The sequence below is a fragment of the Salvia hispanica genome, chromosome 1 (genome assembly GCF_029641045.1).
Source record: "Salvia hispanica isolate PSC_SH4W2 chromosome 1, Shi_PSC_v1, whole genome shotgun sequence".
NCBI classification, from domain to species: Eukaryota; Viridiplantae; Streptophyta; class Magnoliopsida; order Lamiales; family Lamiaceae; genus Salvia; species Salvia hispanica.
In genome coordinates this window covers 63,826,398-63,846,099 of record NC_142692.1, presented here as the reverse complement: position 1 = coordinate 63,846,099, position 19,702 = coordinate 63,826,398, and the positions used below count along the sequence as shown (strand labels likewise).

At 35.1% G+C, this 19,702-nt stretch overlaps 1 protein-coding gene, 2 non-coding genes and 1 pseudogene across 3 annotated transcripts; 3 read left to right on the top strand and 1 right to left on the bottom strand.

The window, feature by feature from the left end:
* Nucleotides 1-6,354: 6,354 nt before the first annotated feature.
* On the top strand, nt 6,355-6,425 carry TRNAG-GCC (transfer RNA glycine (anticodon GCC)). Its single transcript has one exon. It is a non-coding gene; the product is annotated as a tRNA-Gly (tRNA).
* A 16-nt stretch (nt 6,426-6,441) lies between these two features.
* LOC148934366 (small nucleolar RNA snoR114) lies at nt 6,442-6,530 on the top strand. The gene has a single exon (XR_016134828.1). It is a non-coding gene; the product is annotated as a small nucleolar RNA snoR114 (small nucleolar RNA).
* Nucleotides 6,531-7,363: 833 nt separating this feature from the next.
* Nucleotides 7,364-8,329, bottom strand: LOC125220229 (transcription factor SRM1 pseudogene; annotated as a pseudogene).
* Nucleotides 8,330-13,396: 5,067 nt separating this feature from the next.
* On the top strand, nt 13,397-19,369 carry LOC125220230 (uncharacterized). Its single transcript, XM_048122392.2, has 6 exons — nt 13,397-14,052; nt 14,503-14,605; nt 14,738-14,803; nt 17,736-17,903; nt 18,009-18,105; nt 18,925-19,369. Exons 1-6 carry the CDS (start codon nt 13,527-13,529, stop codon nt 19,048-19,050), a joined length of 1,086 nt encoding a protein of 361 aa, XP_047978349.2. The 5' UTR covers nt 13,397-13,526; the 3' UTR covers nt 19,051-19,369.
* The last annotated feature ends 333 nt before the right edge of the window (nt 19,370-19,702 follow it).

Here is a 19,702-nt window from a genome sequence, read left to right as displayed (position 1 = left end):
CAATTCCAATTTACTTCTTCTACAGACTTTTCTCTCATACACAAGTCTAAAACATGATTCATCTCTATATGTTGGATCGGGCAAGAGAAGTGCTTCAAATGCATATACTGATTGAAAGCATGTGCACAAAGTTTTTGTACAGATGCTTTGTATAACCAACAATAAAATTGCAGATATACAGAAACACAAAATTTAAACTGGGACTTGGATGGGGTGCACCAGGCCATGGAAGTAATGCACAAAACATTTTTTTTTTTCGATAATTATACCAATTGAATATCAACCATTAATAGATTTTCAATTGATTTAATTATAAAAAAAAAATGGAATTATAGACTATCCCCCATCAAACTATAAATTTAATATCATGTGAGTCAATGACTTACATATCAATATTAAACTATACTACACTTGATTTTTTTAGCCAAGGAGCCGAGAAAGGTATGCCTTTACATAACCTCAACTTCTTTTTTTTATTTCCAACTGTCTTTTCACATGTAGCTTAAAACCAACGATGTGGGACAATTTTATTTCAACAGGCAAACCACTAAGAACTAATGTTAGGTATATATGCTACAATGTTGATGATGAAGAACAAATGAACAAGAGAAACCTTAGTTCTGATCTTATAAATGTTAAATTCATTGACCAAAAACCAATCATTTTCTTAAATGTTGCTATCATGGATTAAATAGTTTAAACACCTCTACCACAACTCAATCGTAAAATTGGAATGTTACAGTGAGATGAGACAAGATTAGCATGAGTAACGTGCAACGCATAAATCTAGAAATGTATAAGTAAATTTTCGTTCCCCCATGAATTATTCCAATTGGGCTTAAAATGGACTTCATTGCAAGGCTAACCGTTTTTTGTGTTCAGATTTCTCAAGTTGAATTGATATAGAATTTGTTTTTCTTTAGATTTGTGTTTGTATATGAGAGAAACGAATATAAATTGATTTATAGAAGTGAAATAGTAGTAATTCTATTCATATCTTAAATTTGAGTCTACGAGATACTTCCTCCGTCTGCGAATAGGATCCCGTTTCTCTATTTTGGTCGTCCACGAACGAACAAGAATCACGGTTCATTACTATAAATAGTAAAGAAGCCTCACATTCCATTCACATCATTTAAAACTAATACTATATGCAAATGAGACTCATATTTCACTAACTTTCTTCCACTTGTATTTCACTAACTTTCTTCCACTCATATTTCTTAACATTTCTTAAAATATGTGTCAGATAGAAATGAGATTCCTATTTGTTAAGGAGTAATTATTAAAGAAGGTCATCAACCTAGGCCTTAAGGATCGACCATTGACCCCATCTAGGTAAGTACTCCCTCCGTCCTCGATTAAGAGTCACACTTGCATTTCTTTGTAAAAATAATAATAAATAGTTAAAGTAGAAAAGTAGTAAAGTAAAAGAGAGATTAATGTAAAGAAGACTCTTCTCTAGATTAATTCTTTAACTTATTTTACTATTTATCGACTTTAACTATTTATTATTATTTTTACAAAACGAGTGTAGAAATGCAAGTGTGACTTTTAATCGGGGACGGAGAGAGTATGTTATATGTACTACTATTATAGTGTCCATTCATTTCATTTTATATGACTAAGGGTGTCTCCAACGGCGCCCCTCTCGTTCGCCCGTCGGGGACGGGCGACCTGACAGGCGCCATAGTGGGCGGGAAGGGCGCCCACGCCCGTCCCGTGTGCCCCTGTGATGGCCTCGCCCCTCCCGTCGACGTCCTACCTGACGGGCGCCACTGTAGCGTGGGTAGGACGTCCCACTCGGATTTCCCACCGATTTTTATTTTTTATTTTTTTAAACAAAACTCTATAAATACGGCTCGTGTCGAAATTTTAATTCCGTAAATTTTAATTTTAATTGTGAATTTATTAATTTTATTGCGGGAGGTCCTAGTGGGAAGGGCTAGTGCAGTGGGAAGGGCTAGTGATGTGGCAGTGGAATGGGAAGGGCTAGTGCTGACATGGCATAGGAAGGGCTAGTGGGAGGGGCGAGTGGGAGGGGCGCCACCGAAAACACACTAAACTTCAAGATCTCATTGCTATTTTTCCAATGTGGGAGACCATGCACTACTACACAGCATTTTTATGTCCTTGGTAATATTGATTTGCAACACAAGATAATATAGGTAAAGGAACATTAAATTGCAGATATACAGAAACACAAAATTTAAACTGTGGGTGGAGTGCGCCAGGCCATGAACGTAGTGCAACACCAAAGTGATGCTCGAGAGGCCCAGCAGCAAGCTGCCGTTGCGACTCTCCCCGTCAAAATAGTCTCGTTTATAGACGAAATTAATTTTAATGAGAAATTGGTAAAGTATTAGACCACCTCCACAGGTGACATTCCAAACAATGTTACACATAAAAGACAAAATAAGCATAAATAAAAGTAATTCTAAAATAATTAAAAGCAACCGCCCCTCGTCTCTCGGTAAGGATCACCTACGGCAAATTGTGATCCATCTCCTAATACACACTCACAAACATGATAAATGATGGTGGGGTCCATCACTTATGTTTGTGAGTGTGTTTTAGGAGATGGATCACGATTTGCCGTAGGTGATCCTCTCCGCTCATCTCTAGGGTGCTCACCCTGCCGCCACTAGAAAAAGTGAGGGGCACATGCCACATGTCTTATTATTATTGGCCGAATATTGAAATATTTGTTATTTTTGTTTTTTCAATTTTTATTATTGATTTATTTTATTACTTGATTATTGGAGTACATGTATGTTGTGATAAATTTGCACAATAACAATACAATTTTACATCACATTTTCAATCTCGAAAATTTTGCACTACATTAAATTTTGATTGTTAATTTATTTTTTTCATTCATTATTACATTTATCTCTATATATCTTTTCAAATATCATGTGAATTATTCTTCCAAAAAAATCATGTGAACCACTCTTCCACAATATGACGTGAACTACTTCATATTTTATTATTTTATTTTAATTTTTTATTTTTTATTATTTGCTACCACATTGCGCTTCACTTTTCTATATATATCCCACTTAACATGTAGAACTCATCACAAAAGCAAACCAAATCATCCAAATTACCGCCCTTTCATTCTTGTTTTGATAAATTTGGTTTTATGGATCCAAATCATCCAAATTATCGCCCTTGTTTCCCAAACTATTTTAATTCCCAAAAGTATCAACAATCATGAGAATATCCAAGTTCGCAAAATTTGGATTATCAGAATCCCCAATCATTTTCAAATCAGAGTATTCACAAAACTTTGAATTATCTCCAAATCTAAGCCAAATTCTTACATCTACTGAAATTCTCACATCAAACAATGTCACCCAAAACTTGTTCGGAGATGCCCAACAAGCGAACAAAAAGAAGAGGAGCTCAAACAATGTCAGTTGGGTTGTAAAAGAAGATTTAACACTTATGTCTTCTTGGGTCTATGCAAGCGTAGATAGTGTGCGTGGTAAACATCATAAGGGAGATGCACTATGGGTACGTGTGAAAAAATTGTATCACGAAAGTCAAGTAGAAAATCCAGCTGAAATTAACAAAAGAAATGTGGATTCTATGAAGAGTCGATGGAAACGACTTAAGTTTGTAGTTTGGTTTGTTTATTTTCACTTTAGTTTATAGTTTGATTTGTTTATTTTCTATTATTGTACCGTATTTCTTTTACTTGTGTATTTTTTATTATATTGTACTTCACTTATATATGGACGTGTAATAATTTTTATTAAAAATTTGAATTATAAAATAATTTATATAATTTTTTATATGAGTTTCTTAATATATTTGAATAAATATAAAATTTATATTAATTGAAAGTATATGAAAAAGAAAATATGTATTGGGGTCGAGTTGGGGTCATTGATGGAAGTAAAAGTTTTAATAAGCTGGAGGTTGTATATGTGGATGAAAGAGAAATGAGTATTTTATTCAAACGTTGATTGAGGTTGGGTTGGGTGAGTGGCACCAATGGGGATAGTCTTAGAGAATGAGAAAAAGTAGGTAAAGAAAGAGATAGAAGAAAAAGTGTGTAAAGTATGATAGAGAAGAAAGGTAAGTAAAGTAGAAGAGAGATACTTTTCATTTTCAGAAATGAGACCAATTTTTGTAGACATCCCAAAATATTAAAATTGATTATTTTCCATGGACCGAGAGACGGAGGGAGTATAATTTAGTTTATTTTTTTATTTGTATAAATATTGTTATTGTAACACTACCATCACAAAGTAGCAATTTTATTATCTAAGAATAAAAGTATTTAGTTAAATATATCATATTAGTAAATTTAATTTTAATTTTATGTTTTTTTATTAAAAATATATTCTTCAATTATTTCGACGTGGACACTGTCGTATGTACTTTGATTTATATTACTCACTTTCAAATTATTTATCGCTCATTATGTGTACGGTTTATGTCGTGATTGTTTTTGGCGTTATTGATACTAAAAATTCGCAATAATTGTTAACGTCGTTTGGAAATCCTAGTATCAAAATCCTACGTACACCACTGCATGATGATAAAGGCAAACAGGACGAAGATAGCATATGCCAAGCCGCCGCTTCAGCAGGGGCTTGGCCAGCTGTCCTCCTTAATTAAGCGGGGGGCTTGGCCAACCGTCCTCCTTAATTCACCTATAGCCCATGTTTGTTTGGCAGAAATGTAAAGTTGTAAAGGAAAATGATTACTGAGATTTTGATTTCTAGGATTGTGATTTCTAGGATTATGATTTCTGAGATTTATGCAGAAAATTCAAAAAATGATTACGTCGAATATGATTGATGAAAAATATGAATACAGTGTTTGGAAACATGTCAGTATTTTGAAATTATAATTTTCAGTTATTGAAATAATTTAATGAATAAAAAACGTAAAGTATATAATGAAATACTCTTATTAACTGAACTATTATTTTACATTAAAACTAAAATAAAAATTATAAAAATAAACAATAATTAATCTATATAATCAGCCAAATAAAACTAAAATAGCACAATTAATCAAAATAATCTTCAAATGTTTGACAAGGGGCATAATTGAACTTTTTATATAAAAAATATTCATCATAATCAAACTTGTGGCTATATAAATGATTAGAATTAATAAAATTTAGGAGAAATAAAATTCAGTTCTACATAATCAAACTCGTGTCTTAGTGTGTAGGTAGATGCTTAGAATTAATAAAATATAGCAGAAATAAAATAGTTACGGAGTAGTGGAAGAAACGCTTTTTCAAATTATGGGAAAAGAAATACCTAGGTTTAGAAAAGGAAAATGAATCCTTAAATTTCTACTTAGCTTTCCCTGATTTTAGGAATTAGTTTCCTTTCCTTATTTTCTTATAATTTTACCAAACATAGGAATGTAATGATTAGAAATTATAATACTTTCTCCATTTTCAACAAACACAAAATTTTACAATTGAGAATTAGATTACTTTCCCAGCACACAATCAATGTCAAACAAACATGGCCATAGTGTTTTACTATTTTTGGATTTTGTTTATAAGAGCATCTCTAAAGGGAGGGATAAATGGAGGGGTAAAATCATATAACAACCATATTTACCTTTTTCTCTATAAAAAATCATTTTTCAAGGGGAGAGGCATTTGAGAAGGTATTATATATTTTCCCATTTTAAAGAGGTATCTTTATTTCTCCATTAATGGATAGGTAAAATCATATAACCACCATATTTGCTTTCTTTTCATGAAAAATCATTATTAAAGAGGAAGGTATTTGAGAAGGTATTGCACTTTATGTTTTTTAATGCATTTTGTACTATTATTTTATTATTTTTAATTTATATACCTTTCTATATATATTTTGCCTTAAGCCTTGAGCGATACGGGGTGAGATTGCCGGAGAGAGAGGATTATTTTGTAGTATTTCGACACCTCTAGTCATAACTAAAAAATGTAATGTACTCCATCCGTCCCATAAAAGTTGAGTCGTATTCCTTTTTAGTCCGTCCCAACAAAGTTGAGTCATTTTCTTTTTTAACTAAAGACAAAACATCTCATCACTCTTACTTTATTCCATCATTTACTTTACTCTCTCTTATTTTTCTTATTTTTTCTATTTCTCTTATTTATTTAATATAAATTTTTAATCTCCGTGTCCAATGGGACGGAGGGAGTACTAAATTTGATTGTATAAACTTACGTTCTGATTCGGAAAAGAGAAACTAACTAAAGGAAAATTGCCCCGCTTTTACTAGCTTAACTAATACAGAAGCTAGCTGCAAAATTAATTCAAGTAAAGATTGACGAAATTATGTAAACATAACAAATTGTAATCACTTGAAGCCTTTAAACAACAAGCACCAGTGGTTTAGTGGTAGAATAGTACCCTGCCACGGTACAGACCCGGGTTCGATTCCCGGCTGGTGCATATTAATATATGTTGGTTGCGGTGATGAGTCATCTGCGCCATCAGCGATGGTTGGGTCCATTGCGCCTTCTGATTTCAGAAGATAAATCCGGTGCATCTGAGCAATTGAATTTTTAATTTTTTTTAGGGAAATTGGTCTCTAAAACCATAAACTTTGCCTAAAATTTGGTATTTCCCATGAACTTTGAAATTGATGAAAATATCACGAACTTTGCATTTATTTAGTTAATTTTTTATTTTGCTAACATAAGTATAGTATTTGTTCTTATTGGTTTAATATCTAATTTGGAGTCATCGATTGATATGATAATTTTGTTTAAATTATAATATGAATCATTATTCATAAATTTATTTTCAATTCACATGATATAAATTTACTTTTTGAGGAGGAATGACCTATCTGCAACCCACCCAAATCATAGTTGAATTTGGTGTTTTGAGATTGTATTTTGGCTTCTAATGTCTAAAACCCCTCTTGTAAAAACCCATTGAAATAACTTACTAAGTTTTCACATTCTGTAACTATATACTAACAACCACCACTAAAACAGAGGCAAGCTTGAAAATTTTATTGGCTTATAAAAATGTGCTATTTCTAAAGTTACATATACTAATTTTTGAGACATGGTTTCTATGTTATAGAGTACTATATAACCTCACATTTTATTAGACAGCCACCACTAAACAGAGTCAAGCTTGAAAAAATTACTGGCTGATAAAACTGAGCTATTTCTAAAGTTACAGATACTCATTTTTGAGACACGATGTGCCTATACAAGATGTGATGCAGTTGATCCTGTTACTACTAATTTCAAATTTCATATTAGACAAAAAAATGAAATAACAATTCATCTCCCACCAGATTCTTGTATAAATACTGTAAGATGTATAAATATACTTGTAAAGGCCACATAGAACCATAACACAGTATACCAGTATTACCTATGTTCGGACAATTGTTTCACCAAGTAAGACACGGGAACCTTGTTCATCCGAGCACCAGGAACCACGGGGCCATGAAATGGTGCGCCAACGCCACAATGAACATGAATTGGAGAGCCAACGCCATATGCCAGGTGTGGTGGTGGTGGGAGATATACTGGCAATGGTGCGAGATTCACTAGTGTGCCGACTGTTGAAACAAGAAGCCCACCGATTGGTTGTCGCATAGTTGGCAGCCCATACAGGCCAACAACTCCTGTGGCAGATGAGCCTCCTTCGGCCGAACCATTTGTTTGACCTGTGATCGGAACTGAAACATCTCCATTGCCATTGTTAATATTGGTGATGTCATGCATGCTTGATCGCTTCCTCTGTTTGTTAGTGGAGTTCAAGCGATTAAAATACTTTTGAGCATGACTGGAAATTTGTAAAGGTGTCCTTGTCCGCACAAAATTACGGGAAATGGTTTTCCAGTCACCTTTACTGCATTTGTCCAGCCCCATAAGAAACAACCTGTTTTTGGAGCACACAAGTTAGTGTAGTGTGTCATAAAGATGATGAACACCAAGTACAGAATAGTTCACCTGTGCTCATCCTCTGTCCAAGCAATCGCCTTACAACACTCCCGCTTAGAATACTTGCGTTTGTGACGGGAGTGACCGTTTGAATTTCCAAAATTGGCATCCTTCATGGTAGTTGCTTCGTCACCAGCATGACTAGTCGAACCATCTGACCAAGAATTATAACATGGGAATCTCTACAAAGTCGGACTCGATTGCTTCTATATCATTAACTAGAAGTTCATAGTGGTGTTTAACCTCTTCCACAGATTTCCCCGGCACCTCCGCTGCAATTTTCTCCCATCTGTCCGAACAGTCCTCACCATACGAAGCTATTGCATTCTCAAATTGTTTATCCTGATCCCTACTCCACACGCAGCCACTTGATTCCTCAGCCGACATCTTGTTTACATTCAAATCTAAAACCGCTAACCACAACAAATCCCCGAAAATTCTACTTCAGAGGCATTGTTCTGAATCCAAATATTTCAGATGGATGCCTCCAAGAACCACATGCTGAACAAGTCGAATACACCCTGTTAGAGTGAGACTAGTAAAATGCTAACCATATTAATAAAGAAGATTGGTTAGAACATGAGAAAACTGTGATAATGGAAGGGAAGATGGACAGTAAAATGGACAGATATAATCGAAGGGAAGTCAATAAATAAGATACAGTAATTTGGGTACTGTGATAATGGAAAGAGTGAAAAGCAACAACATATCAAATAAAGAGAAAGCAGCATAGGTCCGAAATGGATAATAACAGCATTGAAACTTAGGACATCTCTAACAATACTGCAAAACTTAAAATATGGAGAAGAAAAAATTATATATTTTAGGTTTACATTATATTGCAATGATATTGCAAAATCAATCCTATTATAAGTTTTTAAAGAAAAAATTATATATTTTAGGTTTACATTAAAACTATACCAAAAATACTTTTCAATTTTGATGTATTACATTTAAGTCCAAATTATATTATATATTTATCAAAATAGAAAGAGAAAGGGAAGGATGAGAAATTAAAATACAGAGCGAAAAACTTACAGAAGCGTAGAGGCGGAGAAAACGTGGAGAAGAATATGATTCTATTAGAGCATTTCCAAAGGGAGAGGTAATGGATGGGTAAAAACATATAACTACCATACCATATTTATCTTTTTTCCATGAAAACTCATTCTTCAACAGGAGAGGTATTTGAGAAGGTATTATACCTTTTCCCATTTTGAAGAGGTATCTTTACCTCTACATGGAGAGGTAAAATCATATAACCACCATATTTGTCTTCATGAAATATTAAGGTATTTGAGAAGTATTACACTTTATGTTTTTAATGTATTTTTTACTATTATTTTATTTTTTTAAAATGATATACCTTTCTATATACCTTTTTCCTTTGGAATTTATTCCCTCCGTCCCACTTTAGGAGTCTCAGTTGAGTTCGGTACGGGTTTTAAGAAACGTAAAGAAAAGTTTGTGAAAAAAGATAGTGGAATGTGAGTTTTACTTTTTTATACTCCCTCCGTCCACAAGAAATATGGAGTATATCACTTTGTGTATGACACGGGTTTTAATGTAGAATTGGTAAAGTAAGAGAGAGGGGGAGAAAAAGTAGGTAAAGTAAGAGAGATAGGGAGAAAAAGTGAGTAAAGTATAAGAGAAAGAAGAAAAAGTGAGAAAAGTATGAGAGATAAACTTTCCATTGTAAGAAAGTGATCTATTTTTTGTGGACGTCCCAAAATGGCAAAAGTGATCTATTGTTTGTGGACGGAGGGAGTATTAGTTTTATAATAAAATATGAGTGGAAAAAGGTTAGTGGAATATGGGCCCTAGTACCATATATGAAATATTCCAACCGGGACTTCTAAAATGGGACACCCACAAATAGTAAACCGGGACTCCTAAAGTGGGACGTTGGGAGTATTACTTTTAGGAAGGGTATAATTCACTTTTTGAGAAGGTAATTTTTCAACGTTGAAGTTGATCTTAGTTAACCTAATTTAATTATATTTATATTCCTAATTTAATTATATTTATATTTGGTTTGTTATTAATTAGTGGGTTGGCCCGTATTAATATAAATATATACACATTTTTGTTGATTGGTTAAACTAATATTATTCATAATTTACATATACATAATTGGAAGAAGTCACGTGCATAATTAGTTAGGTAGATTTTACTTTTCAAAATTAAGGATTGTTTAATTTAAACTAATATTATGCATAATGCTAATGCCTAATAGCAAACTAAATATGCTATCAAATGTAACAAATGGTTGTTAAACACTATTAATTTAAACGATACTCCTTAATATGGAATATTACAATTGAAAAACATAAGCTAAATACATAAAATAAAAATAGAAAATTAATAATTAAAATTACAATAACTAATAAAAACTTAATCTAATAATAATCTTATTAAGTTATTTAATTTAATTTAAGTTATTTATAAAGTGTTATGGGTTAGTGTGTAATTTAGATAAAACATGTACGTATGATTGAAAAGTATAAAAAGTAAATTAGTGGATAATATTCTTTTGAGTTTGAGTTTAGAATAAATAATTAAAGCAAAATCATGAATTTAAGTTTAGTGTAATGGTTGGAGATGCTCTTAGATACGTAAATCATCCCTAAAAAAACCTTTGACAATACATTACACCAAGAATTCATTTGTTTTGTTCTCTGTGAAGTAACCAATTGGGACAAATTCTCAAAAATGTGTTATGAAAAAAAAAGTAGTACAATTAAAGCAGTGATCAAGAATTATACCCATAAAACTTTATTCACGTGATGAAATTTCCTCGTGTAGTTACAAAATCATTGAATTTACTACCTCCAAAACCCTTTTAGATAAGAGTGATGATAAACAAATACGTATCTTTCTTGAAAGAATTTCAGACATTTTCACTACTTTTTACTCCTTCATTATACTTGAACAGAATTTTAATCAGGGCATCCGCAACGCTATCTCTTATCCGTCTCTTAACCGTCTCATCTCTTCATTATTCATGGGCCCACTGTACTTTTCAGCTCATCTCTTAACTAAGAGACAGCACCTGCATCCCTCCATCTCTTAACCATCTCTTAACTATTCATTCAATTTCATTTTTTATTTTTAATTCCAACAAATTCAATTAATAAAAAACACACTTCATTATAAATAAAATAAAATTACAATTTAAATACCTAAAAAAATAAAAAAGACATAATTAAAAAACTAGAAATTACAAATTGCACACTTAAACTCAAATAAAAAAAAATGGAGGCAAAGAAGCAGAAGAAGGAGTTCTCTAGTGACGATCATCTAACGGTTGTCAAATTTTGCCCAAATGTACTCCATTAGATCCTCCTCGAGTTGGGCGTGGGCGGTAGAATCACGTGTCCTTGCCCGAATAGACAACCGCTCTTGCAAAGACGGATGCACTCCCGTTCGAGGTGGACTACTTGCAGTTGAGCTTCCCGGGGTTTCAGGGTCGAACCAATTTCCCGCCTCAGGTCCTTCGTCGGCGACAATCATGTTGTGCAAGATTATGCACGTATACATGATGTCGACCATATTCTCCATAAACCACTGTCGAGCCGGGGCTTTGATAATGTCCCATCGAGCTTGGAGAACCCCAAACGCTCTCTCCACATCCTTGCGAGTAGACTCTTGCTTCTGCGCAAAAAGAGACTGTTTTTCGTCCGTAGGCCTGTTGAACGTCTTCACGAAGGTTGACCACTTCGGATAGATGCCGTCGGCAAGATAGTACCCCATTTTATACTGGCGATTGTTAGCGACGAAGTTGATGGCCGACGCTTTACCATTCAGAACTTCAACGAAGAGGTCGGAGTTGTTGAGCACGTTGACGTCGTTGTTCGAGCCGGGGACCCCGAAATACGCATGCCAAATCCATAGCCGGTAGTCGGTGACGGCCTCGAGTATAACGGTGGGGTGGGTGCCTTTGTGGCCGCTCGTGTATGACCCCCTCAACGCCACAGGGCAATTCTTCCATTGCCAATGCATGCAATCGACACTCCCGAGCATCCCGGGGAATCCGTGCACTTGTTCGTGAAGACGGAGCAGAAACTGACAATCTGCGGTGGTTGGCTTCTTCAAAAATTCGGCGGTGAAGGCTGCCCGGACGCCTTTGCAGAAGTTCAACAAACAAAGTCGCCCAGTGGATTCTCCAACGTGCAGGTATTCGTCGAACGCATCCGCCGTTTGTCTAGTAGCAAGCTGACGGATCGCCGCAGTACATTTCTGGAGCGTCGTGTGGCTAGGACGGCCAACAGCGTCGAACCCTTCTCTGAAGAACTCTTCCCGTGTCGCCAATGTACTCGCGATATGCAAAAATAGCGGGCGTGACATACGGAAACGGCGACGGAAGTAGATATCTCCCCACACCGGGTTCGGACTGAAGTAATCACGTTCCAACCTTGCAGCGGGTTCCTCCCGGTTACGGTGGATGTATGTCCGGCGTCGCCTAGGAGGCGCGGCGACTTCCTCCTCCCTACGTCGATCTTCTTCTAGCGATTCTTCCATTATTCGACGCATTCGCTCAAATGGATCCATAATTGATTAAATTTGGGAGAAGAAAAAAATAAAGGAATGATTTTATAGAAGTGATTGGAGAGGAAAGAAAGAGAGATGAGAGAATAGATGTGTGTTTGTGTGTAAAATGGAGAATGGAGAAGAGTATATATAGAATATATAAAATAAAAAATTAAAAATATGACCGTTCAACGGTCATATTACCGTTTTTTATTTTATTTTTTTTGAAAAATCTGATTTTTTTTAAAAAAAATTGAATTATGACGTCATAAATCCGACGCCCACTCGCGGGTCGGCGCGTGGGCGTCACGCCAGCAGCCCGCGCGCGCCACGTGGCGCCGGGCGCGTGTCTCGCCAGCTCGAGGCTTGCCTCGCCGGGACGCGTCGGGCGTCGAGACATCTCGTCTCGTCAAGACGAGACGGGAGCCGCAATGCTGTCTCGATGCCGTCTCGTCTCGTCGAGACGAGACCGAGACCGCAACGAGGCAGCGTTGCGAATGCTCTCATGATCCCAAATTTCAACAAATATGGTGTAGAATGTAGATGATTGGTAACTGAATTCTACAAATCAGTCCACACATTTGAGTAGATAAATTAGTAACTGAGACTGGAAATCTAACCTCTGGTAGCCTTCAAAGAATCTTCAACAAAACAGGACTGGTTGGTTTCAATAATTTCACATAAATCACTGAAATAAGCAAATCTGTTAATACATATGGGAATTTATTTATAGATTTATATGTATCAGATATTGTAGATCTATGATCTCCCATGAACATCTCAGGAGATATTCTTTACCAATAAATTGAAGTAGTATAATTTTAACAAATTAAATTAAAACAGAAAACCAAAAGAAAATTGGGGTGTGAATAATTAAAAAAGAAAAATCGAATATATTGATTTTATTGGATTCGACCGATGATCCATCCGCATCCAATTCTTGATATAAATGAATCGAATTTATGTTCCGCGTTTTCATCTACATTAGATCTACCCTTTCTCCACTATCTGTACATGCAATTGTGAAGCTTCTGCGTCTAATTCGGCGATCAAAATGGGCAAAGTTTCTTTGATCGTCTACATCACAGTCGCCGTCGTCGTCCTGCTCCTCATCTCGCGCTCCTCCAACAACAAATCCCACTCCCACCGCCACCGCCACCGCCGCCTCAAGGTCCGCTCCAACTTCACCTTCCCAAACCCCGCCGCATTCGACCCCGTCGTCGCCGAAATCGAGCGCAAGCGCGAGGACAGGCAGTGGGAGCACCAATACATCCACGCTCACCACCCTAACTCGACCTCCGCCGAGCCGGAGTGGGAGGATTTCATGAACGCCGAGGATTATCTCAACGACGAGGACAAGTTCAATGTCACTAGCAGGTTGGTGCTCCTCTTCCCCAGCATTGATCTCGATCCGCCCGATGGCTACGTCACTGCGACCGAGTTGACTCACTGGAACTTGAAGCAGAGCCAGAAGGAGGTGCTGCATAGGACCCAGAGGGAGATGGAGGTTCACGACAAGAATAAAGATGGATTCGTCACTCTAGCTGAGTATGAGCCGCCCACCTGGGTTGTTAATTCAGGTCAATTTTGATTCAAAGCTTCTGTCTTTGTTGTTTCCAAGCATTTGGAGTTCAATTTGATATTGGTATCTTTTTAGCGCACTCATCTTATACTTCGAATATGATGGCTGAGATTTTAAATGCAATAGCAACTCCACCATTGAACTCAAGCTAAAGTTATACTACCTCACTGCTAGTTTTTTGGTACTTTGAAATCTAGCCAGAAAGGAATTGTCTACAGTTAGTCTATTTCGTGATGTTTTGTGTGTTTACTATGTTCTTTTTTTATCAAGTTTTCCTGATGATATTCAGGACAAAGCATTTAGTCTAATAATAACTAGTTAGGGTAACAACTGTAGGGGATGCTGGGTTTCTATGGAATTAGATTTGGACCGGGACCAGAGTACTGAGCTTTGTCACTTTCAAAACATAGCAATTGCTTGGTAATGTTTTATTTTTTGCATAATCCAGACAATAACACATTTGGATATGATATGGGCTGGTGGAAAGAGGATCATTTTAATGCATCAGATGCAGATGGAGATGGCCAGTTGAATATCACAGAGTTCAATGAGTAAGTTTCTGACCAGCTCGGGAGCTTAATATTCAGTGGAAGATTAATCTTTGTATTCTTCTTCTGGGATTTGTTTCGGTTGGTGTTCTTTGTCAGATACTCAGCCTAACTCATTTTCCTTTTTTGTTATAGTTTTCTACATCCATCTGATACAACCAATCCCAAATTGCTTGAGTGGTTGTGCAAGGAAGAAATAAGGTACTCTGCCTGAACCATAATTTACTTTCCATACGTCATGATTTTTGCTTATTGCCCAATGAGTTGACTATGACATTTGATTTGTAGGTGAATAAACTTGCTTTGACTCTATGAGTAACTTTGAAATTGGGTTACTGTTGTAATACCATCTTTGGAATGACATGATCATAATTGAACTGTACATAGGACAAGCTACAACCTCTCAACTATTAAGATTTAAGCATAAATGTATTAACATTTGATTTCAGCTTTTGGAATGATTTATTCTGAACCGAAAACTTTTAACGAAATTTCTCATCAATGCTGATAAATAACATAGAGCAATATCATTTGCTCATCTATATGATTTTCCATGTATGTAAAATCTAAAGCTATCCTGCTGTTCACTTGTTTCTATTAGTTATTGAGCCGAATACAAAGATTCTAGCGCATTGCACGTATTTTGGATAAATACACATATCTCTAGATATAGAAGATTTGAAATAGAAATATAAGACTCGAATTTTTCTAGTGTTGTCTTGGATCCACAATTAAACCTATGGATCCTTGGGATTGGTATATTCTTTAATATATCCTGTAGTTTCTCTGAATCAAGCGAAGTATCATAAATCTTTCGACCCATCCTGTATATTGTCTTTTTCGTTCCGTGTTCGAATAGAGTCTTAATTTATTACTTGTTATTAGACGAGATTTTACGAAAAAATTCTTTCTAGGAGAGAACAAACATTTCTTTTTTTGTTCGATGCAAAGAGACAGAAGAATAAAAAGGGATTCCATCATATTCATATATCATATTTATAGTGAAGTCTTATCCCCGGATTTCCACAAAAGAGAATCCCTATTCACACTTCCTGTTAGTAGTGATTGAATTTCTATGTTTAGTTTGATAATAAATAAGATATTCAAATCAAAATAAAGAATTGTGGATCGAATGACTATTCATCGTTGCAGAGGATCTTTCATTCTATGTCTAAAAGTTGTTGTGGTGTGCTTCTATTGATTGTTGCAACTTGCAGAATATCTTTAATTCTATGTCTGAAAAGTTGTTGTGACATGCTTCTATTGATTATTGCAGAAGTTCTCTGATTCTATATCTGAAAAGTTGATTATTTCACCAATTTAATAGCTACTTGTTGTCTGAAGTTGTATTGGTTTGAACTATAAAATATTTGATGTATGCTGAAATATCACAACTAGATTGAAGTCATCAGTTAAATTGTAATGAAGCTCAACTAGGAAGTGTCTCACCAGTGCAGGCTTAAGTTGAAATACACAACGTCTTCAATCCTGATCTTGCTTATTGAAATAACAATAATAAAAAGACAAATGACTAAAATTAGTTGTTTAGAAATAACACTACTTGTTGAAATACACACATTTTGAGTTCCTGGATACATACTGATTCTTATTCATGTCAGGTTTCCATAATTAAATAGTTATATACACAGACACCCACACACTCTATTTGTGAGAACATTCTTGAATTATGATGATTTGCTCTGGGCCGAGTCCTAGAGAGAATCTTTGACGCCTTTGCTTTGCTGGTTCCTGACTGCTAGTACTTTTTTTTTATGGCCTGCTTGCCTAATCATTGACAAGTTTCAAATACAATTCTTCTTAATATCTATTATCGAATAGGCTAAATCGGAACACTCCTTGTATTGATGTGATTCTGTTTTTCTTTCTACCCTTAATGAAGGGTTTGTGATAGAAATGCCTCTGCAAATTAAAGTTTTAGCATAAAATTAGGTCATCTTAATATAAATGCAAAGCTACGTTCAACTTTGGTCTTAGTTACTATATTAACTTTAAATATGTGAAGTTGAGCCAGAAGACTTTTATCTTTATAATCTATGATGATTACACTATTTGAGTATGCTTAAAAAGCAATCACAGGTTCTCCTTATAGAGGGTATTGGCACTATCGTTTCTGATTCATGAGTGGGTCTTTTGGCTTCAAAATAAAATCCACAGGGCTAGATGGAACACATTGCAGGAAATCTTTATCATTTTTTACATCTAATTTGCTGGATAATGACTATTTCTAGAAAGTTATTCCAGCAGTTTCTTTGTCCAAACCGATTTCAGAATATTTGATGACCCAACCATTTATATTTTATAGTGCAGAGACCAAGTTCAAAATATTTGACGAACCATCCATTTATTTCAGATAGTGCAATTTGTAGATTCTCATCTTGAATTTCGATATTAGATCAGTATGGTTTTAGAAAATGATCTCATTAGCTTGCTTTTGGATAAGTTCTGTAGATAAGTGTGAGGTATCTTATTGGTACAGTTTTGGTTAGGTCTCACTAACTTGATTCATGACAAACACATACAATTTGTTTAGCATGTCACATATCTGGTTGGGTGTGAACTTAATTCAATAAGGAGCTGGTCATTCAATATTGTGTTGTCGACAAATAAAAAGTCTTAGATTTGATTCTTGACGACTTTTCTTTAAAAAGTTCTGTGTACAACCAAACAATTAGCATACTGAATTGCTGATAATAATAAACTACTGAGTGGAGACCTCTTGTGCAACTTTAGATGTTTATTTCAATTAAGTTGAGTTTAGAAATTTATGAGAAAAGATTGCAGGTTAGTCAAGATGCTTTATGGTGTCTTTGGGTATCTGGTGCTTTATGGTGTCTTGGGTATCTGGACCTCAAGTTTCTTTATATTTGTATGGGAGATAGAGCATGGATCACTACTAATAAGCATGGCAAAAATGTGACTATTTGGTTCATATTTGTTATGAATTTCTTTCATTTTCTTGTACAAAGTTAAATGCAGTAAAAGATTTTCTCTGGTTAGATAGCCAATAATTTCTATTTTCAGTGAAGCGGGCTTTATACATTTTTCCATTTTCTGTATGATTTAATTGAAAGTATACATAGCTAATTTCCTCATTTCCATCTACTCACTTAAGGGAAAGAGATACCGACAAAGATGGGAAGATTAACTTTAAAGAATTCTACCATGGAATTTATGACTTGATTAGATCACATGATGAAGGGGTTCATGATTCGTCACATGAACCTGCTGAGGAGGCCCCAGCAAAATTATTGTTCAGTCAGCTTGACAAAAATGGTGATGGGTAATCTACTGATACATCTAGTCCTGAATCGATTGGATGGTTGATTGATCATCCGGGACAAGTATTTTTTTAAAATTGGGAAATGACTAGAAATTTGTGTTGCAGTTATTTGTCACATGAAGAATTGCTACCGGTTATTCAAAAAATACATCCCTCGGAGTTCCATTATGCTAAACAGCAGTCAGAGTACATCATGCAGCAGGTATGTTTTGCATTTATGTTCAATTTCTTTGTGGAGAAGTATTTTAGAACACATTGATAGTCATGTCCTTCGTTGCTTAGCACTTTAATGAGTTTCAGTGGGATGGACTGGTTGCAATCTGTACAATTGTTCAATGTGATTAGTTGATTACAACAAAAGTATTCTGCTTGCTTCCTCTCTTGAATTTTAGAGTATGGATCTTGTGTTTCACCGGCAGATAAATTCTTCAACTAGTGTTTTGAATGAATTAGTGGGCCCTTTTCAATTTTAAAAGTGACATAACTCAAGACCAATAGTGTTAACTTCACGGTGGCTGATCAATCTTTTCAATGGCTTTCTTCTAGGTTAGCCTTCTTATTATGATGGTATTATATTTATAAAGGAATAGGTGAAGAAAAGTCCAGCGCTCCAGCCTATTCCTAGTTTTATCTTTAGATGGTCTTTGATTTGGAAGAAGTAAGAAGTAAAGATTAAAAATCATATGTAATATTTATCGTGGTTTATTTTTAACGTTTTAGATCTAATGTTATTGTGTGCGCTTTTCAAAAAGTCACTGCTTTGATGTCTATATGTAAGAACCAGTTGTACAGCTGAGTTACATGTCATCTTTTATTTTAGATCATTTTTCATTCATTCTATGCTGGCATTTGGTCCTTTCTTCTTTTTTACTTACCAATTCCTCTGGTCTTTTTCTCCAAAAATAATTTCACCCTCTCTCCATTGGCATTAACATACCTTACAGAACCTCTAACTTGAGCCTTCCCTGAAAGACTAGCTACCTATTCAGACACCACTGAAGTTTGAGTCGTAATTTTGCAGGCTGATACAGATAACGATGGGCGTCTGAGCTTGCTAGAGATGGTTGAGAACCCATATGTTTTCTATAGTGCTGTATTTGATGAAGATGATGATGAAGAATATGATTACCATGATGAATTCCGCTAGAACCACCCACGGTTGGGTGGCAGCCAAGGTTGTGGTTTCACTCAGAAATACAATATGCTTCTTTAATCCTTCCACCTCAAACAATTGGTGCAGTTCTGCTGGTAGTGACACACTCAAAAATTTTGTTCCTCAAACTTATACTGTAACACCCCCCTCACCCCCCTCCAAAAAAAAGGTGTAGATTATTTGTAACTATGATTTCTCATAATTTACTTGTAGTTTTATAGGGGATTGATATTTTAATCAGTGAATTCTTGGCAAACATCATTTTTGGAAATACTAATTTATCATCTATTATCGGGCGGTTCGGTTGCCATAATTATTTGTGGTTAAAGACCATTATTAATTATTTGTGATTAAAAGTTGTGATTATTCTTATCTCTTGTTAGATTGTATTTTTTTCAAAAGCTTAGTTTATGACAGTGTATTTTGACCCTTACTTCATAATGTTTGTATCTTATGATTAAATGACTAATTTAATCATCTACAAAATCTACTGAGATGTATCTCACTATTATTATCTTATAGAAACCGAACCCCTTGACTAAGGCGTTGGATAGTTTTTTTGCTCTATAGTACGAGGCAAATAAAATTTCTGCAGTCAAATCGTTTCACACTCCATTTTGATCATGAAATATACATAGAAAATTAT

What these genes read in the sequence shown, in the direction of transcription:
- LOC125220230 (XM_048122392.2), top strand. Translation starts at nt 13,527, where the DNA reads ATGGGCAAAGTTTCTTTGATCGTCTACATCACAGTCGCCGTCGTCGTC. An exon ending in AATATCACAGAGTTCAATGA is followed by an intron (nt 14,606 to 14,737) that starts GTAAGTTTCTGA and finishes TTTTTGTTATAG; the next exon opens with TTTTCTACATCCATCTGATA. An exon ending in CAGAGTACATCATGCAGCAG is followed by an intron (nt 18,106 to 18,924) that starts GTATGTTTTGCA and finishes GTAATTTTGCAG; the next exon opens with GCTGATACAGATAACGATGG.